Source organism: Vigna angularis, chromosome 4, assembly GCF_016808095.1.
Source record: "Vigna angularis cultivar LongXiaoDou No.4 chromosome 4, ASM1680809v1, whole genome shotgun sequence".
Lineage (NCBI taxonomy): Eukaryota > Viridiplantae > Streptophyta > Magnoliopsida > Fabales > Fabaceae > Vigna > Vigna angularis.
The window spans coordinates 3,459,148-3,483,897 of NC_068973.1; the positions used below are offsets into that span (position 1 = coordinate 3,459,148).

The 24,750-nt window shown below is 29.2% G+C and overlaps 2 protein-coding genes across 2 annotated transcripts; both read left to right on the forward strand.

The window, feature by feature from the left end:
• Positions 1-5,901: 5,901 nt before the first annotated feature.
• LOC108329857 (IQ domain-containing protein IQM1) lies at positions 5,902-9,605 on the forward strand. Its single transcript, XM_017564213.2, has 9 exons — positions 5,902-6,221; positions 6,593-7,113; positions 7,329-7,443; positions 7,532-7,597; positions 7,714-7,802; positions 7,923-8,010; positions 8,131-8,358; positions 8,549-8,650; positions 8,740-9,605. Exons 2-9 carry the CDS (start codon positions 6,653-6,655, stop codon positions 9,163-9,165), a joined length of 1,575 nt encoding a protein of 524 aa, XP_017419702.1. The 5' UTR covers positions 5,902-6,221; positions 6,593-6,652; the 3' UTR covers positions 9,166-9,605.
• A 4,735-nt stretch (positions 9,606-14,340) lies between these two features.
• LOC108331391 (EPIDERMAL PATTERNING FACTOR-like protein 6) lies at positions 14,341-15,409 on the forward strand. The gene is made up of 3 exons (XM_017566034.2): positions 14,341-14,575; positions 14,764-14,846; positions 15,087-15,409. Exons 1-3 carry the CDS (start codon positions 14,407-14,409, stop codon positions 15,318-15,320), a joined length of 486 nt encoding a protein of 161 aa, XP_017421523.1. The 5' UTR covers positions 14,341-14,406; the 3' UTR covers positions 15,321-15,409.
• Positions 15,410-24,750: the final 9,341 nt, after the last annotated feature.

A 24,750-nucleotide genomic window follows, 5' to 3' on the forward strand; every position in this document is an offset into this window, starting at 1 on the left:
AGAAAATATTGTTATTTAGTTAAATGAACTATCATGTTTTAAACTAATATGTGTTAAAATTTAGATTATTTTCTATTTTGAATTGTTTTTATTTTTATTTTTTACCTTCACTTCCTTTTCACTTCCTTCTCCCTCTCAATGATTACGAAAGAATCTTATAATTTATAAGATATCTTATATAAAAAAAATATTAGTTACCTTTTACTAACACATGTAACAGTGTTGAGTATCAAATGGTTGGGGATGTGGATATAATAATAAGCTGGTGTTATAAAGAAGTGAATTATTGTACAATTTGTATGATTAGGACATATTTGTTTGGACTTTATTAATTGTTTATTTTCAAACAAACAGGTTTAATTAATAGAGAGAGAGAGATAAGATGATTAAACATGGCTGCTTTTGAAAGAAAACGATATTAAATTAAAAGGGTTTTATAATGCAAGTGGCGAATTACGTTGAAATAAAAAAGAAGAACATGTGTGATGTTTCGGGAACAATTATGAAACAGAACAGTCAAAAAGAGTTATGGATGTTGTGTAGTTTATATGTATAATGTAATGTCCACTTGGAGGTGTTCATGTACATCTTAGCCAAATACATTACCAGTTTTGAAGGCAACTTTATACATTGACCTCAAATTAAAAATATCTGAATGAAAATTAGGAAAATAAAGTGTAATTGTAAACGTATACAATGACCTAAGAAAATAGCAAACCATTCAAAACGTCGCTTGAAAAAAGGGTACAACCAAAGTGCAAAGACAGACATAACATTCAATGGTCAAGATTTTTGACCATATTGACCCACTCGGTAACCCCAATTTTCACACATTCCGAGTTTTATTTTTATAACAAAGAAAATAATATCAGGATAGTTAAAACTAGTTCACCGTGAAAATGGTGGTCAAACTCAAACACATTTAAAAGAAAATATTATATTTAAGGAATATATTTCAAATTTAATTCAATTTTATGAATTTACCTTACACCAACAAAGCAAGTTTTCAAGAGTTTAGGGTGTGTTTTACTTTGAATAGATGATTTAGAGAAGAGTGAATGGATGTATTTAAAGATATTTGAGGATAAATTTTTTATTATTTATTTGAGTGAATTTGAAGGTGTGTAAAAATAAATTTGAAAGAAAAATTTATAAAAATTAGTGTAAAATTTAATTGATGTGACAAATAAAATAATAGTTTAATTAATAAAAATAAAAGATTATCAAAATACCCTTAGTAAGAAAAGTAATATAAAATGATAATTATTAATATTATATATGATTGTAAAAATTATTATAAAAAAAAATAAAATAAAAGTTATTTTCAAAATTCTATTATTATTATTATTATTATCACTGAATAGGGTTAATATTATAAAATATTTTTTTATATCACAAATCTCTTATCTTCTACGAAACAGGGATTAAATCAATCGTGCAAATCCTTATTCACAATCACCTCAAATATATAGAAATGAACACACCTTTTTTTCGTAAATCAGTTTTTTTAATCTCTTTGAACAATAATTTTTTTAAGCGAACACGACCTTAGTTTTTAGGATGAGAATTGCTAAAATATTAGCAACTGTGAAAATTGATACTGCATTATATTTATAAAATTGATTTACTGAATGAAATTTATATATATATATATATATATATATATATATATGAAATTAAATATTAATAAATGCTCTGGTAATATAATGTGATTATGAATTTGTGGTGTCTCTGTTTGTAATGTTACATCTGAAAAGATGAGAGGGTGTATATTAATTGTTTTGGTTCGTAAGATGGTCGATGGTGTGGACCAGTTGCTAGCTTGACCATGTTAAGATGCATGCGTGAATGTTGGTAGCCATTAATGGGAATGGGTTGGCTGCTCATCACATCACATCACATCAACTGCGTACGTACTTCCTCCACTCACTGTGTAATTACTACACACCTACTTACACTGCCATAATTTCCTCATTTTCCTCTTTATTTATTATTATTATTAATCAAAATAATCATAATTAGTCACGAATGATTTGTAACTGATATAGGGGTATCCAAATTAACTACACTTCAAAAATACTTATTTAGAAAGGTAAAATTTAATATAATCTTTTATTTTAGTTATATTTTTGAAGTAAACACGTTACTATGGATATAAATAATATTATTATTTATAAGCTATATGAAACTATTAACATAAATTCTAAAAATCGAATATACGAAGAATAAAGATTTATCTCCAATGAAAAGTTTAAGAGAATCATTAATTCGTTTTCAGAATTTTGTCTCAAACGCTTAAATTAATAAAAAATATTTTTAAGTATAAGAGTAAAAGATGGTATTGAATTGAATTACTCTCTTTTATTAATAATATTTATAGACTTTCGTAAATATGTTAGTATGATAACAAATAAAGCTCAAAATATAATAACAAATATGTTAGTATTTCCTACTATACTCATGAAACTTAAGCTTATATTAGAAAATGAACTACTTTTTTTGTCTTTTTCACCTACCTTCTTAATGTCCAACCACCACAGTGAAGCTTCAGTGTTGCCATATTCCCTGTAACACAAATTTCCAGCCGCCATGACCAAGCACCATAATTTCCCCTTATGTCTGACCATTTAATGACCTCATTTCAAAATTAAAGTTTCATTAAATATGACAACATTTTTCACTTTCATGCTTTCCTATTTCTTTTTCTTTTTTCTTAACCATCAGTTCTTTCTCTACCATACTATTCCTCTTTTGAAAAAATAAATGTTCAACCTCTTCTTTTATATCACACTACGATTCCCTTGCCATGTCTTCTTAATGCATAAACCCTTTATTCAAATTTTCCTTGCGGAGGTTAAAAAAACATTAATTATTCGATAGAATTGAATTATATGAAAAAAAAAAAACAAGAGTGCATTTCAAATATAAAAATATCTACATAGAACAACAACCATTAGTGTAAAATTAGTTAACTTGTTGTATTTAATAGATTCGAGACGAGGATAAATTGTATGGATAACTTTCCTTCACTCCTAATATATTTATATATTATTATATAATTATATATTTGTGATAAATAAATAACTAATGATATCGAAATTATTAATAGAAACAACAACATCGTTTTTTAAATAAAATAATCTAAAAATGTATATTCCATTTAAACTAAATAATTTATATTTTTATTCTGTTACTCACTTATTTCTTTTTAACATTTGTTTCTTTTTATTTTCTAACGTACTCACTTTTTTTTTCTATTTTCCTTCACATTATTACCAAATGCAACAAGAATAATAATACAAAGTATTTGATTAAAGACATTTTATATAAATGTAATTAATCTTATAATTCCGTAAAAGACATTTTCTCTTTAATTTTGGTGGCTCTTTTGTTAGCTCGTGATCTCCTACTTCCTAAACATGATCAAAACAACCATCTCTTTTTAATTTCGTCCAAACCAAAATCACATTCTTCTTTGTTAAGAATCTTCCTCTAGGCTTCCTCGTTATAAATTATTTAACCCATGAAAATATACTTCTGAGTATTAAAAATGTCGTAAAACACTAAAAAAATAGAATATTTTACATGATAATCACAAACTATTTCAATTTTGATCAATTATAGGTTATTTAAATAAATTTTTGATTATTTTCTTGCACGGATTTTATTTTTAACGTCTAGTTTACAGTAAATTTTTACTGACACACTATTCTACATATTTTTCTTTTAAGATTTTTGTGTATGAGCTAAAAAAACAATTACAGTGATAGAATGTCTTCAATTTTTCTTGATTTATTTGACCTATTCTCTTAATAATTATGTCTCTCGTCAATCTAGAAAATGATCAACAATATTATCTATTTATTAAGGTGAAAATATCAGAAAAAAGCCATACTCCTAACATCTTAAACTTGTTAAAGTACTTAAAAATAAACAAAACAAGTATATTTAAGTGCAATAACTTTGATGATCCATTATGATATTAAAAAAAATATATAAATTAAAACAAAAATAATTAAATGGCAATTATTTAGGGCTTCAATCACATAATTGTGTGGTACATAGAGCACGACTTTGGTCTCCAAGTTTGAAAGATTATTTTCCGTACAAGAACATTCAACATCCCCTCGTGAGATCTATTAATCAAACTTAATCTTTCCGAGTGTACGATGAAAACGAAACACGTGCTGTTGATTTAGCATCCAACACACAAAAGGAACCCCACATCTCTACCCACTCACTTTATAAATCTTAAAAGCCTAGATTGTATTAATGATGTCCTTTTATTTGTATTTTAGGTTAAATATATAATCTTCAACAATTTATTAATTATAGTTTAATAATAAGGAAATAAAGATAAAAGTAGGTTATGTAGGGAGTTATTTTTTTACATGTTGATATTTATTTATATGAATGGTTAAATTAAATTATAAATTAACTATATGTTTATGTCAGTATTCATTATAATTTGTAATTAAGGGGTGTATTATTACGACCGCCATGTTACTTGAAAAATCAAAAGCACGTAGAAAATGGGTCGCACGTGAAAGGTTATCCATTGTAATAAAGGGTAGAATGGTAAAAGAGAGATGTTGAATTGGAAAAGTCGTATATTAGACAGAGAAAGACACTAACAGATAAGACAGTAACAAAAAAATGAGACCACAGAGCTTTTTCTTGACAATCACACAGTTTACGAAACGCGCTTCTTGACTAATCACTATTGCTTTCATAAAAAAATAAAAATAAATAATGGTGATGATAAAAAAAGTTTAATACCATTTTTTGTTGACTAACTTTTGTTTTATTGAAAGTGATTTTTGTTGTATAAGTTTTCTATTAGGTTTTAGTAAAAAATATAAGGTTTATTTTATTTTAGAAAAAGGTGAAATCCCTATTTTTTAAAATTTCAAAATTATGATATACTTTAAAAAATAAAAGAAAAGAAAGTTACATTTTTAAAATTATTTAAAAAAATAGAAATGTTCAGTTAGCTTAAAATGAGAATAGTAAATCACATATCCCACAGTTCAAATAAAACGAGTGTTAAAGAATCTAACTTAATTAATTGAACAAGATGGGTGATTATAAACTTTTAATATTTATTCAATTTTTGTGGATTAAAAAAAATAGAATGAATTTTGCCTTCAATGGTCAATTATGGAGGAATCAACAAAACCTTCAACAATATATCAACAATGGTTTCCATGTTCAACGAGAGAGTTAAAACCAAGGAATGGAGAAATGTTTATCTTATTTATGATTATTATAATTGTATTTAAGATTTGGAAAGAAATATGTTTTTGGTCCTCACATTTTCAATTAAATATAATCATATATCCGTATACTAATGAAATGGATTTGATCTTTCAACTTCAAAAGAACCTGTTGTATCAATTTCTTTTATAAGAAATTACATTTTTTAAAAGGTTAAAAGCATTTAAATCATCAATGTAAAACTACAATACCTTCAAGACAAAAATGAAAATTTAGTCTCAAGATATTAATAACAGTTTGACTCTGTTCTTGATCATGGATAAGGTATTGGACCCTTTTTAGTAAAATATGAACAAAAATATTGAATTTTTTTGAAGCCATTTACAATGCTAGAGTTTCTTTTGTTTTGAATGAATGTAGCTAGTTGTAAAGTTTGTTAATTATGTTAAAAAGAACGAAGGTTTTCCAATGGAACCTCAAAGAAGCTAACTTTATTTGACCAGCAGCCTAAACCCTATTTCTTCATTTTTATTTCAAATTCTTGTGTTTTGTTGTGCCCTTTTATGGAATTAAAAACAGAAGCACATATCCTCTGCAAGGGTCCATGCACCTTTAAAAATCCAAAATGAGGTCGACTTCAAACCGTAACCTTTGAACCACTCAAACCAACTTGTGGGTTGGACTTTGGAAAATTAAAAATTTAATTTCACACAGCTAAACTTTGGTATCCTATTGTATAACGACCCACCATTTATTTTCCATTCGAAGTTGCGTTAGCAGATTCGTTGGGGAATTCAAAGACCACATTTTTTCTCTCCTTTTTCCATTCTTGACACGTATTTGAAAGTCTGCTGCCTGTGTGGAAATTGGGTTCTTCAGAGGTTATATATAAGCAAACCAAGACACTAACATATTCCCATCTTTCTGCATATATATTGTCTTCTTTGATCCTGAAACAAGACTTCAATTCCTACACACCTAACACCTATACCTAATAAGCAAAGGTAAATCATTCATGTTAGATTTTTTCTGCTGCTTTCGATGAAGTTGTATGTTTCCTAAATACATCTTTAGTTCATAAAAAACAAAAATTGTTTTATTCATGATGGTTAAACAAATAAGTATCAGGATTATGCAGCATCTGTTTTATTTTCTTCATCAACAAAACAGAAAGAGAAAGACAGAGAAAAAGTTTTGATTTTGGTTGTGAGGGACGCTTCTTTTTTCTTTTCTTTTTTTCAAAATCGATGGTGAAAAGAACAATTATGAAATGAAATTAACTCAACAACATGGGTAGTTCTGTAAGAATTTTCTGGGGTGGATGTATGGTCTACTTATAACTCATCTAACAGAAACAAGGGTGTTGTATTGGCAGAAATACGAGGAGTGATAGTTTTCTTCAAAGAAATTGAAGTGTTGGGGGATCTACATCTCTATGGGATTATCACTTTCATTACTCTCATCAGCCTGGGAAGAAATCGTTAGACATTCTTTCTTTGGTTTGTCTTTGAATTTGAACTTCGGTTCAAAAGATGGGGCTGTGATTTTGAGATCAGGTAGCTTCAAGAAAAGAGAATCAGACACCTCTTCTGTGTTGTCAAAGAGTGCCTCTACCACCAACGGCTCAAGCAAGTTGAAGGATTGCAGACCCGAACACATGATCTTTGAAAGAAACCTTTCATGCATTAAAGGAATGGAGATGATGGATTCTGAGAGAAGTGAACACTTGCAGCAGAAGCCAGTGCCTGTTCTTTCTCTGCCTAAAGAAGTGGTTTTCTCTTCCCCAAGACCAGTTAGTGAGCTTGATGCTGCCGCAACTAAAGTTCAGAAAGTCTACAAGAGTTACCGCACCAGAAGAAACCTTGCAGACTGTGCTGTTGTTGTGGAAGAGCTCTGGTAAGTTTCAAACAAATTCTTTTAGATCAAGATCCTCTCGTGCCAGCAAGTTACTTTTACACTGCACAAAATGAAATCAGAATCTAGAAGTGATTTCTTAGACATTTTTTTTGGTGCTGTCTCCAATCATAACTAGTTAAATCATATCTTTATGTGGATTTTCAGTTAATATTTTTGGTATATTACTAATTGGTTATGATATTTAATCGATGTAGGTGGAAGGCATTAGACTTTGCTGCTCTTAAAAGGAGTTCTGTTTCATTCTTTAATGTGGAGAAACAAGAAACAGCTATGTCAAAGTGGGCAAGAGCAAGGACAAGAGCTGCTAAGGTATATTTCATTGAAATTCAACCTTCTCTATATTAAAGTACATTGATCTATCTGCTTATTCTTATAATTTTATATGGGACATGTACAGGTTGGAAAAGGTTTATCCAAGGATGAAAAGGCTCAAAAGTTGGCCCTGCAACATTGGCTCGAAGCTGTAAGTAACACATCAATCCATTATTAACTCCTATTTAGCCATGAAATTACGTTACATTCTAATTTATGGTCTCATCTAATGTCGGCAATGTGCATTCCTTTTTGTTTTCTGAACAGATTGACCCACGTCATCGTTACGGACACAATCTGCACATGTATTACGATATCTGGTTTGAAAGCCAAAGCACACAACCATTTTTCTACTGGTAAGCTCATACTCTAAGATACCTAATAATCTATATCTTCTGACTACATTTATGTTGTAGTTGGAAAAAACTATAGAAGCAAGGATCTTGATGGTTAACTTTGTCCTTTATGATTTGCAGGTTGGATGTTGGAGATGGCAAAGAAATTAATCTTGAGAAATGTCCCAGGGCCGTCCTGCAACGCCAGTGCATTACATATCTTGGACCAGTAAGTCATCACTGATCAACCTTAGTTTTTTAAAAAAGAAAAATAAGCAGTACTTAAGGGTGTAAAAGTCTTTCATATTCCTATTCTTAAACGTTTGTCTGTGTTTTGTAACCATTGCAGAAAGAAAGGGAAGAATATGAAGTAATTGTGAAAGACGGAAAGCTAGTGTACAGAGACGGAAGGTTTGTGGACACTGATGGAAAGTCGAAATGGATATTTGTTCTGAGTACCACAAGGTCCTTGTATGTGGGGCGCAAGCAGAAAGGTTCATTTCAACACTCCAGCTTTCTTTCTGGTGCTGCTACAACAGCTGCAGGCAGATTAGTGGCTAAGCAGGGTGTGCTTGAGGTAAACAACACATAATATTTACATTCACATCATATAAAGTATACATAAGATAGCACTTTAGTTCAACACTTTTTCACTTTACACGTTACACGTTACACCACTTTAGAGAAATTGAATCCATTTGCAAGCACTAAAATTATTGTAGCAAAAAGAAAGTGACTGATACAGAAAGTTTTGACAAACAATGCAGGCTATTTGGCCATACAGTGGTCATTATCACCCCACAGAAGAGAACTTCAAGGAATTTATAAGCTTTCTTAAGGAGCACAACGTGGACCTTTCGAATGTTAAGGTAAAAAAATTTGTTCAACAAGTGAAGTTAATTGTTGAGAAAGAGAGTGAAATAAATAAGCTGAACTGATATGGTTGTTGATTATGCAGAAATGTGCTATAGATGATGATGCTCCTTCAATGGTTGGGTCCACTTCATTTAGTGACATTAAAGAGTTACAACAAATTAAGGGTCCCCCTCTACCTTCCACGAATGGCATCACCATAAATGCAACAACAATTCATAAAGAGACAGAAAAGAAGGTCGAGGTCCCAGTTTTTGACGTGTCTAAGAGGCTAACATGCAAGTGGTCTACAGGTGCAGGACCCAGGATCGGCTGTGTGCGTGACTACCCTGAACATCTTCAATCCATGGCCTTGGAGCAAGTCAACCTCTCCCCCAGGCCTGCTTCTGCACGCCCATATAGCTACGGCCCAATCCCATCCCCAAGGCCCAGCCCAAAAGTTAGAATGTCTCCAAGGATTGCTTACATGGGCCTACCCAGCCCAAGGCGCCCAATCTCTGCCACAAGTTAAGGCAGCAGCAAGGTGCATGTTCTGAAAAAATTTACCCTTTTTCACATCTAAAGTGGATGTGAAATTTGAAAACATATCAGACAGAAACAAAGGCATTAATGATGAAATTATGGATGTCTGAGACCAAGTACCACGTACATAATAGTTCACGTAGTGACAAAAAACTGAGATGACATCACAGAGGCTGAATTTTATCTCTCTAGCTAGATAGCTAGCTTCTCTTTTGGTTTTACAATTTCTTTATTTCTTGATTATTAGGCTCACTGAGTCACTCTGTATTATTAACACTGTGATTCCTCTCTGGTTTTCCTTCGTTTTAAAAGGGCCATTCAGTTCATTCTTCATTGTAAGTAGAGAATAAGTTTCTAATTCAACACCATATCAATTTTTGTCTGCTATACAAATTCAGCTATTAATGAAATAACATTCTTTCTCTTCAACTGTTACCTTTTCACTTATATAAATATTGCAATAAATCTGTCTGAATATTGTTTACAAATTTTAATTCTATTAAATATATTGAATTTTTTTATGAATTAAAAGATGTGATATGTAATTCAACTTAGACTAATTTGAATTCAAAATGACTTTCTGTTACAGTTGTAATGCGGAAAAAGTTAGTTTGACAATTAAAAAAATTCAACTACTTTTAATAATATTATAATATATATTATGATTTTAAATTAAAAAATAATATAATTATAATCAAAATATTATTATTTAACTGTGTAAAATAAATGTAATTTGTTGTTTTTTTGCGTCAAATTACTATCATTCTTCAATGCTGAGTCTAAGTTTTACATTGAATTGAATGAAAAAAAGGTATAATATTATATAAAAGTAAAAATCTATTAATCAATTGTTTTAAGGTTAAGTTTTGAATAAAAAATAATGTTAACTTATTATAGTGTTTAGAATCTTCGATTAAAGATAAAGTCAATTTATAATATATAGATAAGTGCAAATCTTATTTTATAAACTGGTTTTATAGTATTAAATTAGGTTTAAAATCCGTTAATATTCATATTAGATAAAAAAAAAATAGGAAAAAAAGAATTAATGCATGGTATGAAGAACCCTTTTCTCACGTTTCCTTCTATTCTAACGCGTTCTTTGTATTTTATCGTATTTATTTGATTTTCATTATAGTTTATTAGTGGAATCCATTTTCTGTTCTAAGTCTGCAAACACTCAGGTTGACCAAAAGAGCACAAAATAAGTTTTAAATGTGAGCTTCTTAGTCAAAACCATAATATCCAATATGATCATGCTCAAATACCCAACTTGAAAACATTAAAAGTCAACGTGGTCATGCTACAAATAAAAGAAGACCCAAATTCAAAGTCCACTTCTTATAATTTCTCTTTAATCTATTTTAATGATGATAAAAAACAATGACTTTCTCATTCTATAATTTTAACTTCCATAAAAAACCCTCCTTGATCATCGTGTTTATTTCGACTGAATTAATTAGATTCATTAATTTGAATGCTTTTGAAGAACTGAACATTCTTCTTAATATTAATCAATTTTATTTTATATGATTAGATATATTTAATGGGTGGACAGTTGAGATAATCAAAATTGATATTTTTTAATTTCTAAATTTTTATATATCTGTTTATAATGTTTTTCTGAATATTAGTTCCATGTGATCCACAAAAAATATATTTTAGATAAAGATTAATTGGTATGAAGTGATTGAATTAGCATATTATATTATACAAAGTAATAAAAAAGCAAACCAATATCTATATTGAGGGATTAAGATTAGCGAAAACATAACTTTTATTACTCTTAGTACTCACTTAATCCTTTAAAAAGTATTTATCTTTATCGTTTGTCCTTTTTATTTCTTTCTTGAATTTTAAATTATTTGAATGTGAAAGTATGATATAATTAGACATTTTATGTTATATGTTATAAATTTCTATTAAGAAATATTTATGTGCTTGTTTCTTTTTAAATATAAATTTTAGTATGTGTGTGAACTATTTTGGTAGGAGTCATGGTCTTATTAGATATAAATGAGATTATCTAATGTTATAAGTGAGTTGAACTTAAGTGAAATTTATATAATTTTTTTTAATAAACTCATTTTTAAAAAAGAAAAATTGAGTAGTTGAAAATTACAACTCATTTTTAAGAGAGATAGTTAAAAATATGATTAAATATATTTTTGGTTCATAAATTTTCAAGTGAAAATTAGAAATAGTCTTTTTTCAAAACTTTGATCTAATTTAGTTTTTCTATTTTAGAAATGTGTGGATTTAGTTTTTTTAAATAAATTTTGTTAAGTTTATTTGATGTTTCAAATTCGTTTCATGATAACATTTGAGTTATTTACATAATTTAACACATTTACACTTTAATATTAACTGAAAAACACGGTGAAAGATCAAATAAACTTAACCAAATTTGGTTAAAAAAACTAAATTTACATATTTTTAAAGATGAAAGACTAAATTGATTCAAAATTTTAAAGTGATACTAATTCCAATTTTCACTTAAAGTTAAAGGACTAAAAAGTCCTTAACACTTAAAAATATAAGTATTAATCTAAATTTTGCATTGAAAATGAAATAAAAAAAAGTTAAGTATTATATAAAAGTGATATTAATCCTTATATCAATTGGATTCATATCATACTTATATAATTTCTTTATGAATTCATTTAAAAAATGACATCGATATATATATATATATATATATATAATCAAATAAAAAATAGTGAAAATAGTTTTTGTTGTGTTTGGATTGGGAGTGAAGGAATGAATTTGAAGAGATTGTGATATTGTTTGGATTAAAAAAAAAATAATGTAATTTGAATGATTTTGAGATAAAAATTCGCGTATAATGTGATGAATATGATAGATTAAAAAATATTTTAATGAATAAAATTAAATAATAATTATTTTACTTTGAAAATAAATGTGATATAAATAGTAAAAATTATATTAAAATTAAATTGAAATTGTTATTTATAATTTTTAAAAAAATATTCTTCATGTATAATAAAAAATAATAATTTTTTCACCACCATATTTCAACACAATTTAACCCTTTACACAGTAAAATAAAGAAAGGGTAAAAACTAAGTTGTCAAGATCGAACATACATACGCATAAAAACAAACAATTACTTTGTTCTTTCGTCTGCATGTATATAGTACATGTCTCAAAACAAACACAAACTTAGGACTAAAATAAAAAATCACATCTAACCGAATTTGAAGTAAATTTAAGCATAAGATCCGATTGAATTGAATAATCAAATAATATTGGATAAACAAAACTAAATAAAATAAATAATTGTTGTCGGATTCAATTATGGATATCTTCCCTCTCTCACCTGTTTCCTTTCTCATTTCTCACAGAAACAAGCAAAGGCTTCTGAGTTGATGTTTGATAGGATATCAATTGGTGAAGACAATTCAAGACCGAATCATCAAATCACTCAATCACTCACCATACTCCAGAAAAGAAAATGGCCATAGAATTAAGTGTCATTAATTTTGGTGTTGTTCTTTTCATAAGTTTTTAATCTATAAATAAATCATTTGGTTCACCATGAAATAGTCTTAACTAATTTTGTAGGGGCCATTTCTCTTTCAGCTTTTCTTATCATACTGCACTGATATGGTAATCTTTGGCATCAGAGTGCAGTGTGTAGACTACACTGCACAAATATAGCTGCAGCAGAGGGGCCACAACCCAAAATCTCATTCCAGGGCATACAAAGATAACTTGGGTAATGCACAAACTGCACTGCACTGCACCAATCTTTCTATCACTCTCATCAGTCATACCCTCTTCTGTTGCTGTTGCTTTTTTTCTTCCAAGTCGGCTTCTGCTTATGGAAATTGCAGACAAAGTACATTTTTGTTTACATATTATATATCATTTTCTTCCAGTAAAATTGTCTTGTAAAGTTATATCATGAATATCATTTTGTTCCTCATAAATCTAAAGGGAAAAAAATTTCATATAGCACAAGACAATGTTACTAAATATGACAAGTACAATCAAAATAAGCCCTTTTCTTTGTTGCCGTCAACATACTACATCACATGAAATTTCAACCCCTCATTAATGTTAAATCAAACTTAAAATGGTGTCTGTGAAAACAATTTGAGTGAGTGAGCACAGGGTATATATTGAGATAGGTAATAAAGACTGCTTCTTTCACATCCATTTTGGTCAATATCATGAATATATCAACCTTGCTCTTCTCCAACCCACCTTTGACCATCATTCATTAGTGATTCAATTCAATGAGACTTGATTCACTTCATGTTTCTTGTTCCCACCCACCTGCATGAAATTGACTTAACAACGAAATGTTGCATACCATTCTGCATAATTTTCCATTTAATCAATCTTGGTCCAGCCACACTAGCCTACATGGTACAATTTGTTCCAGTTTGAGGCACTTGCAATTATGACTGGTATGATTCTTGTCCGCTACATATTTCCTTTGTATTCCTCCAATGGTGAAAAGTACACTTCAAATTCTTAATCAACATCAGCAATAATAATATATTAATAATCTTTTTAACCGAGGAATTTGAGTCTGGTATGGGGAAGTCATTTCAGACTGTTAAAAATGAAAAACTATGAAAGAAGTGGCTCTGCAGTCTAGGCTGTCTAAGACTTTCTGCACATCTTTGAAGTTTCACACTCTATAGGGACATTGCAGCTCAGTAATCAATTAACAACGAATCCGAATCAGGTGCACCTGCAGCAGTTAGTATTTAATGGATAATTTTTTAACATTTTTTTATGTAAAACCAGGTAAGATTCTCTGTATAGGTTTTTAAGACATGGTAGATCATCATAGTTTTGCATACATGAACATATTTTTGACACTCTGTTGAGTACATAGACTCACCAAAGATAAGAAGAAATAAAAAGTGATAAATGATGTGAAAAGGATAAAAGCAAATAGGATGTAGAAATTTTTATTGTGATGAAAACATTTTTATGTCTCTCCATATGAGAAGTCAAATGTTAGAAATGCCAACCTGTATGCCACTTTTTTGAGAAGTGAGAAATTCCCTTCTCTTTGATAAAGGATGTTTCCATAGATCTTTGGTGGGGTCTCTAGTATATCTCTGAGTGTTTACTCTTTTGTTCTTTTTGTGACAAGTTGCTCCAATCTCAGTCAAGAACAGTGCTATTTGGTATCTTCAAGTGAGAGTCATTAGCCAACCAAAAACTCTGCTAGTAGTGCTTCTGCATTATGGACCTATCTACTCTCACAACACCCTTTGGCATAAATCCTTTTAGGATGTCCACAACTGTGAAGACAAGAAGAATGTGGTACATTCTAATGGCTTCAATTCTACTCACACACTTGGTCGGTGTAAAAAGCAAGCCTTTGTTTCTGTTTGATGCTTCAACTCAACAAGGTCAGTAGTTTCATCAACATAAATGTTACCACAGAATCACTTTTTTCCCCCTTTCACATCACATAATCAACATAAACTCTTAATTACTTCACTTCACTCCAAGTCCAAACAGCAGAAATCCCATTTACCACTTTCATTATCTCTCTAATGAAGTATTGTCTTTTCCACCTTTTGGTGATTGCCAACAGCACCCTTCAAGCAGTCTTCCACAGTAGCTGATGAACAAACAAGAATTCAAGGCGTATCAAAACATGCTTTTGACTCTACACAGGTACCATTACATGTCTTGGAATTAAACTCGTTATCAAGGGCATGCATAAGTACAGAACAATGATTTTAAGGTGTCATACTCATTTCTTTTTATCTTTCTCTTTCCATTAAATCTATCATCTGTCATACATGTATTTTTTATTTTTCATCTCTTTCATTAGAGGTTTCTAACAAATATTTTCATATAAAAATAAGCCTTTTACATGTTTGTGTTGTGTTTCACCTGGTTATGTTGTTGTAGGGGAATGAAAGAAAAACTATGTTGAAATCAAAGGGAAAAGGGTACAAAGAAGCATTGAGGGGACTGAGCAGGTTAGGGTCAACACCACCAAGGTGTGCGCACAAGTGTGGAGGCTGTATTCCCTGTGATCCTATTCAAATTCCTACCAACAATGATCTTCTGGGTGCTCAGTATGCCAATTACGAGCCTGAAGGATGGAAGTGCAAATGTGGCAATGCTTATTTCAATCCATGATCACCAAACCAAAACTTCTTGTTATATGTTTGTGCATAGCCTTTTAAAGTTGAATGTTTTGGATACAACTGATTAAGATTTCTGTTAAAACCAGCAAGTTTCTCCACATTGATCTTAGATCATTGGTTGCTAATTAAAACTAACAAATATTAGATGATTTGTTGCTATTTTACTACTTTTCTGGATTAAGGAATTTCGTGTTAAACCTTGCTTAGCTTTACAATTATACTGTTATCAGTTAGATGATTTTACTAATGTGATTTATATGTAATAGTACAACTTTCCTGTTAACTCACATGTTATGCCATTTTACTGTTTTGTAATCACTAAGAAAATATTACGTTACAGCATGCAGGAAAGAAAGAAATAGAGCACAAAACGAAAGGAAAACAATAATTAAGATAGATAAAAACTGTAATATTATGTGATGTTTTGTTGTATATAAGAGTTATTCTTAGCATACATGTTATCTGGATATAGTTTCGTGAATAACTGTTTGTGTTATTTAATATTAGGTTTAATCATCTCGGACATCCCTATTTCTGTAGGATTTTTTCAAATAGGTCCTCGTATTATAATGTTTTCGATTAGGTTCCTTATTCTGAAAAATTCAATCAGTTTAGACCTCGCCGTTAGTTCCGTACTAACATCGTTAAAGGAGGTGACGAACCTTTTTTTGAATTTTTGAATTATTTTTTTTTAAAAAAATAAAATTGAAAAAAATGCAACGTGTCAAACTGATATTGTGCCACGTGGCAATGACAGTGTGACATGGCACTAACACGACCATGTGTCATTGTCAGGTCACCTGTCATTATATATTAGTCTCAATATGGTCCCTGTATTTTTATTATGTCTCAATATCATCTCTGTATTTTTATTTTGTCTCAATTTAGTCTTAATTTTAAAAATTAAACAATTTTGTCCCTCTTCAAATTCAAACAAAATTTAAATTGTATATAAATCTTAACTAATATTTTTGTTAAAATTGATATTTTTGTCAATGAGCTAATTCATTTGGAAAATTCACACCACCATGTTATGTCATTATTTTTTTTAAACCTTATAAGTATATTTAAATAACATAATTAACATTTATATGATTAAGTAAATATAAATATAATTAAACTTAATTTTGTTAAAAATATTTAATAAAAATATCAATTTTAATAAAAATATTTGTTAAAATTTATATACAATTTAATTTTTTTTTGAATTTGAGGAGTGAGAAAATTGTTTAATTTTTAAAATTAAGACTAAATTGAGACAAAATAAAAGTACAAGGATCAAATTGAGATACAGTAAAGATACAAGGATCAAATTGAGACTAATGCAATGACACGTGGCCTGACAATAACATGTGGCATTGTCAGTGTCATGTCACATTGTCATTGCCACGTGACACAATATCAATTTGACACATGGCTTGTTTTTTAATTTTATTTTTTTAAAAAAATTAAAAATAATTAAAAAATTCAAAAGAACCACGAACTGACACGTGTCACCTCCTTTAACGGTGTTAATACGGAACTAACGGCGAGGTCTAAATTGATTCAAATTTTCACAATAAGGGACCTAATCGAGAACATTTACAATACGAGGACTTATTTGAAAAAATCCTATAGAAATAAAGATGTCCGAGATGATTAAACCTTAATATTAATAAAAATAAGAGATACTCCATAAATAATAAAAAGAGAGTAGGTAAAGAAATAACAGTAATAATTTCATAGTAAAATATGTAATTATTATTATTATTATTATTATTATTATTATATATGGTTAGACAATGCGTGAAAGATATATGCCTGTTTAGTTACTTATTAATACGAAGAATTAAACATTTTTTTATTGGTGTATTGTTTGCAAATGATTAATTTAAGCAGAAATGAGTTTTTATTTAGATTTAATCAAGTGTTTTAATTTAAAGGTCCTGCTAACCAGTGTTTCAAGAGTAATAACTAATCAACATTGAATTTTATAAAAGTATACAGTTAATTGTGTCATTAAATGCATTTTGAACTTAATAATTATTAATGCAGTTTTATTTTATTTAAAGAACAAAAATGAATTTTCACCTTAATAATTATTAATGTAATTTTATTTTATTTAGAAAACAAAAATGTTCATAAGTATTATACCGTTGCAATTGATAATTTATTTGATACAAAAATAAATAATTAAGTAATAAAATAATTTTAATATTGTTGTACCATTATTTTTTCTTTTTAATCATTTGACTTTTATTTTAATGTTGCTAAAAATTAAAATATAATTAAACGTAAAAAAACTTAAATTAACCGGGAAAGCAACAAATAAAAAAAAAAAGCAACTCAATATATCAATTATAAAGTAATAAAGTGTTAAACATGTAAAAAATTTACAAGAAAGAAAGTAATAAAAATATGAATTTTTGTTTGTTGTATTTAGAAAACGATTATGGGGTATTTTTGTTTTTGAAAAAAATGTTATAAGAATTTATATTACTTTAATTAATGGAGTTAATTATTTTAAATTTCAACATAAATATAAGAAAATCATTTACCATTAGTTATACTTTAACCAATGTTTTTTTTTCATTGATTTAATATCCCCATTTTAACAAAAGAACATATTGCATTTCTAGAAAATGAAAATCTACAATTAAGTTACCAGAATGAGGAAGGGTTCATTATCACATAATCATTTCAAAGAAAAAATTCATTTACTTTCATACCCATATTTGATACATATAAAATTTGTGTCTCATCCTCGTCACCACCATAAAATTTGTAACTCATCCACATCAAACCATATTTCCGTATTCATTTTTCTATGTGTTTTTTTATTCTTTCAATATCAAATAATTATTTTTTTATAAAAAATAGTGAAAAACATCAGCAAAAAGAAACATGACAGTATCTAATATTTAATATCAATATGATGTGTCATCATTTCTTCAATGTCAATTTAGGAAGAAATTGTATTATAATTATATAGATTTTAAATTAAAATACCAAATAATTTTTTATGAAAACCAGAATATTTATTATTTTTTAAAAATATTAATGAAACAAACTTGATAAAATTAAAAAATATTTCTTAAAAATTATAAAAAGAAAACAAATATTATAATTTAAAAACATTTTAAATGTCTTTTTACTTGCACTAAATTCTATTGAAATCTTCTTTTATACATTGGTGCAAATTATAATACAACACGAATTAAACTAATAATAATTATTGAAATTTAACATATGTTTTCCATCTTTTGAATTTTAATTTGATGGGTAATGAATAAAATGTTATACAATTAGATGGTAAAATTACACTTATGACAATCCGTTAAAAAATTAAAAAATTATATAAAAATTATCAAAAACAGTGTTCTGCACTATAGAAATAAATAAAAATATAAATATAAAAAAAATCAAATGTGTGTCATAGAAAAAATTTCAAACATCATTGAACAAAATTGTAAAATTAACAAATGTACAATTAATGATTTGATAAGATGAAAAGTTTATTGGAGATCTAAAAATATTTTACAGACATCAAACTAGTCATATTGTTGAGAGATATGATGTCTACCATAAGCTTATTTGAAAACGGTTAAGAAATAATAAAATTTGTTTTAGCAAAATAAAGTTTTTCAAGTACAATAAAAAAAAGTAAAGATCAAAGAAAATAAAGAAGATAATTTTTTTCATTATCTATTAAATAAACGGTTTTTTATACAATTAGATACTTAAAATTGGGAGTCGGATATTCTGAAAAAATAAACAATAAATACAAATATTTAAAAGGAGTATTAATTGTAAAATAGAGATAAAAAAAATCATTTGATTCGCTATAATTTATAATACATTATTTGAACATAACTACACAGAGGTTGTTGTTTTTACATATTTGATAATGTACCCTAGAAAGACTTCAATAACTTCATAAATATCTCAGTTTTTTTATCTCCAAAATACTTGTCATCCTTCTTGATACACATCATTAGTAACATGGATATAGGTTGTGCATGTAGAAGACATTGACATTCAAGTCCGTTTTTGACGTCAACAAAGTAATAAATGTGTAATTAATGAGGACATAAAAAAATACTCAATGATTATGTTGTTTATAATATTATTTAGGTTTAATTGCTTCCTTTGTCCCCAGTTTGGTTGAATTGTGTCAAATTCATCCTCATTTTTAAAAAAGTTTCATTGTCGTCCTCACGTGGTATAAAAGTGTCAATTGAATCCAAACATAGAAAAAATTTGTGTCAAAGTAGTCATTTTTCCTATATCTCTGTGTCTTCCTTTCATATGTCACTTCTCTGGAGCTATGAAAAGCCTTAAATTGGATAAGGTAAAATGAATATTTGTACTTGATTGTATGAAAGGAAGACACAGAGATATAGGAAAAATGATTACTTTGACACAAATTTTTTCTATGTTTGGATTCAATTGACACTTTTACACCACATGAGGACGACAATGAAACTTTTACACCACGTGAGAACGACAATGAAACTTTTTTAAAAATGAGGATGAATTTGACACAATTCAACCAAACTGGGGACAAAGGAAGCAATTAAACCTATTATTTATAGTGTTTGTGATTCCTTATCTTGATGAGCCTACTGTTGGATCTGATGATTCATTTATCTTAGTAGAATAATAATGTTTGATCATATTCTAATAACAACTATAGAGTAATTGATGCACCATAGGTATTATTCCCAGTAGACCAACAAAGCTAATGCAAAATGAATGTGTTCAAGTGCAGACATTTAGGACATATTCAATTATAATTTGCATTGCATTGTCCAAGGACGAGAATAATATATATATATATATATATATATATATATATATATATATATATATATATATAATATGTCAAACAATTAGAAGAGATGATAAAAAATGTATAACAAAAGAAAAAAAAAGTGTTATAAAATTAAAGACTATATATATATATATATATATATATATATATATATATATGAAATATTCTAAATTAAATAATAAATTGTGTATATTTAATTTAAACAAGGACGATAATGAAGACAATATGTGTATTAAGGTAGTTATGAGGATGAAAATGGGACAGATATGTATGTACCCATCTATGTCCCCATGCCCAATTGAAAAATCGTGTGTTTTTTATATTCATACCCATATAACTAGTCAATATAAAAATTTCACGTCAAAATCGAGATCATCAAAGAAACATATATATTTATTTATCATCCTTAATTAACATTAGTAAACTTCTTATGTTATGACATCACTATCGTGGAAGCATAATAAAACCAAATCGTATGTCTAATTTTCTTCCTTATAACTTTTTTAGCAACAATCTTTAGATTTTTGATATCCTATTACATATTTCACGTAAAACTATAATTCTAATAATCTCACTCTAAAGAAATCAAGAATTTGATGACAAGAAAGCAATGATATTTACTATGTTGAGTTATGAACCAAAATATTTTGTTTAAACCATGACTTATTTCTATAAGAGTTATAGTCGTCTATTGAAAAACATTTATAATAGATCTATAGGAATATGAACAATGATACTTTGACAACATTTTTTTGACAACATTTTAACACCATCTACGTGTGGTACATGTTGGTATTTATGATTATTATTATTGATTGTGGAGTAATTTTGAACCAATAACATAATGACACGTAGATGATCTTAAAATGTTGTCAAAGTATCATTATCTTGGGTATTTATGTTAAGAATAAAATTGTAACTCTTTTTTTTATAAAGTTCAATTGGATACCATAGAAAAAAAACTAGTTTCAAACATAATAGGTGATGTAAAAGACCATAGAGATATTTCCTTTGGATTAAAAAAAAATCATCCTAAATTGTTTTCTCTTTTATTCCTAAGAAATAATTGAGGTGATCCAACTACTTAAAAAATAAAACAAAATTAAGTCGATGGATAATCCTTTAAACAAAAGTGGAAGAATTACTTGTTATTATTATATCATCAACATAAATTACCAAATAAATTGTGTTTGTTTGAAATTGACAAACAAAAAGAGAAGACCTATTGGGTTTAAAACCATACCGAATAAAGGTTCTTTGTAGGTTGACAAGGCATTAACGAGGGACTTGCATATAGATAGCCTTGTTCGGTTTCCATGTCGAAGAAGGACCAATAAATCCAAAAATAGGGATTGTTGCATATAAAAATTCTTTCAAAACATTATTTAAAAGAAACATTATTAAGATATAGTTGAAGAAGAGACATGTGTAGGAATTAAAAACTATATAATCAAAACAGAAAATGCTTTCTGAAAATTGTAATTAAATTGCTAATGAAAGTGTGAGATCTCGAAAAATGAAATCATAATCATCATGTCTAATCTGTCATTATTGCACTGCTGAGTCACCTGGCTGCTTCCATAAATGCACCGCGCCACACGTCCAGTGCATTAAAAACGCACTTTGCACTGCATGCACGAGCGTTATGTGTCACGTTAGAAGCTTCGGAAGTCAGAAGTGGGAGTGCAGGTGTCAGCAGAGGAGACGCTCGTTCGTTTTGGGCGTGAAAATTGACAAAACTGAGTTTCGAAAAACGCTCTCTCACCTGCACGCACTCTTCTTCTTCCTCAGAACCCAACTCTTCATTTTCTCTAACTTCTCTCTAGAACCAGTTCACCTTCTCTCTACTGTAACTCACCATTCCCTTCTCCGATCACGTTTCAGAACCATAGAAACACTCCTGGAGACGTGAGCGTCATTCTGGATCGAACAGAATTTGGATCGGAACTGGTAAGTCCTCGTCGCTAACCGTTCATCCTTTTTGGTTTCATGCGAACCTTAGTTCTGGTTGCATGCATGGGTTATAGGTCTGAGTTGTTTATTATTTCTGGTATTTAGATTGAGTGCAAGTTGTTGAGCGAAACCTAAGGGTAGGACGCTGTTAGAGGTCGCACTAAAATCTTGCTTGTTGGGAGTACATTGCTATCCAGGTAAGGGAAGCTTAATAATTTAGTTTATACGTATATGATTGTGTGCGAGCATGATAGAAATAGAATGTATGAGATGTATGCTGTGTTTGAGTATGCCTGAACGATCGCTGTTATGCCTGAGTGAATATGGTATGTGTTGATTGATACGTATGAATTGGATAATGGATGATTATTGTATAGTATGAGTTGTTAATATGAATTCTATAAAGTATGTGAATTAAATGATGAATCGGAAATTATAAGATTATGAATCGTATGAGAAATGTTGAGTTAAAATAGATGAAAAATCTGAATCTGATAAGCCTTTCTATGATAAAATACGTTCGTCATCGTACGGTCTTATACCGTTCGGTTTCTAGTCAATTGCTTAAAAAGGAATTCTTTTATTTGAAAAGAGTTCTGAAATTTAACGAGCGTCCCATGAAACACTATGTTGAGCGTTCGGCTCAGCCTAGTGGTAATCTTGTAAATTAAATTAAGTTATTATCCCTTATATTTATAAAACGGTAGCACTCGGTCTTACACTGAGCGTTCGTCCTAAATAGCGCTCGGTTTTACACCAAGCGTTCGTTCTAAATAGAGCTCGGTCTTATACCAAGCGTTCGTCTTAGTAGCTCTCGGTCTTACACTGAGCGTTCGTCCTAAATAGCGCTCGGTCTTATATCTAGCGTTCGTCCTAAGAAGTGTACGGTTTTATACCGAACGCTCGTCCATACCTTTGATTTCAGAACGTACGTAAATAGCGTTCGTCTCAAAATGATCAGTAAACGAATATTCGCTTTCGATCATTGACTGACAGTCGATCCTGTTAAACAAATTGTCCTCAGGATAACTAAATAATCATCTTTTTGTATCTTTATTCCTTTGAAATTGGTCTAAAGTCTTTGAACTTAAATTATTCTGAAACAGTTATGTTATATCGCTAAGAGTCGGTTCATTCAACTGATTCTAGTAGTGGTCACGTTCGTCATGTAAAATGCGTCAGCTTTATTCTTTTTGAAAAGAAGATCTTGCGGTCTCACTCTTAACGTTCGTCCTCGTTATGTAGAGGATTGAACGTTCGTCTTTTTATGGAAGTGGAACATAAAATGAAAATGTAAATAAAAGGAAGTATTAAGATGTGCAAACACTATAAGGATTGAAATTATGATTGTGGTATTTGAACGAGCGTTCCATGGAGGAACGACTCTTATACATTTGGAATATTAAATTTGGTAAAGTATGACTGTGGATAAGTTAAGACTCGCTGTCCATCCTGATGTTCCGTGAATACTATCCTCATGTAGAGGAAGTATGTCATGTGTGGGAACAGTAGGAGGTCCTTAGTCCATAAGTTAACATGGGCGACGTAAGAACGGACTGACCTCGAGTGACAGCTGTTTGGTGTATCCCAGTTACTACATCACTCGGGTGCAAGGACGCTTGTAACTACACAGATTCATACAGTCCGGACGGTCGGTCTAGTATTTATATATATATATTTTGGATGATGTTATATATTGAAGTTATGTGTTTGTTTGAATTGAAATGTTGATGTATATGTTGAAGTATGAATTAAATTACTTAAGCTTACCCTTTCGTTTTTCCTTGTGTTGTCGTCTTGTATATGTACGTTCGTCCTGTCATTGCAATGATCATCCGTGTGGATGTGAGCAGATGGAGGTGCGTCACTTGAAGAAGTGCTAGAAGAAGAAAATTTGGAAGACGCTAACCTGGTGGAGGTGGAAGTTAAAACCGAGCCTTAGAGCGCTCGCGTGTTTCTAGTGTTAGTCTGTTAGTTTTATTTTTGAACGTTCGGTCATAGTTTTGTAAGACCGTTCGTCTCTGAACTCTGGTCTGTATCGCGTTCGTTTATTTCCGTTTTTTTTAAGCCGTTCGGCTTTTGACGCTCGTTCAGAATTGTAAAGACTGCACTGTTTTATTTGCTTAATGTAATTAATTCTGATTATGGTAATTACTATATTTTGGGATGTTACAGAAAGCCTTTACCTTGTATTTATATAGGAAATTTTATAATTTTTAAAACATTCAAATACTTTGAATTTGAATTTATCTCATTTCAAATTATTTCTTTTTCAAATATTTGTTTGGATAATAAAGTTTAAATTTAATGAATTTTAATTTCCTGGATAATATATTTCATTTACCATCAATTTCAAAAATATGCAAATATTAAATAATTGTTAACTTTTTTTAAAAAAATCAATATTGATAATTGTTAAAATAAAAAAATATCAATATTGATAATTTTTTGTTGTTGATTTTGATTGATTTTCTGTGTCAAAGTTCTTAATTTTTTTTTTTCATTTTACATTTAAAAGTTTGTTGTTAAATTAGATTATCTTTGAATTAGGAAATGCTTAATAGGACGAGTGATGGCAACCCCTTTAGGGACTTCCCATCCAAAGAAGTATCAACTTTACTCTAAGACCAAGAAAGGGAAGTTGAATAAAGGACTT

Bases quoted from the DNA above. Each gene is read 5' to 3' on its own strand.
- LOC108329857 (XM_017564213.2), top strand. From the start codon at position 6,653: ATGGGATTATCACTTTCATTACTCTCATCAGCCTGGGAAGAAATCGTT. The intron at 7,598-7,713 runs GTAAGTAACACA...TTTTCTGAACAG, and splicing joins TGCAACATTGGCTCGAAGCT to ATTGACCCACGTCATCGTTA. The intron at 8,651-8,739 runs GTAAAAAAATTT...TTGATTATGCAG, and splicing joins TGGACCTTTCGAATGTTAAG to AAATGTGCTATAGATGATGA.
- LOC108331391 (XM_017566034.2), top strand. From the start codon at position 14,407: ATGGACCTATCTACTCTCACAACACCCTTTGGCATAAATCCTTTTAGG. The intron at 14,576-14,763 runs GTCAGTAGTTTC...GATTGCCAACAG, and splicing joins TGATGCTTCAACTCAACAAG to CACCCTTCAAGCAGTCTTCC. The intron at 14,847-15,086 runs GTACCATTACAT...ATGTTGTTGTAG, and splicing joins ATGCTTTTGACTCTACACAG to GGGAATGAAAGAAAAACTAT.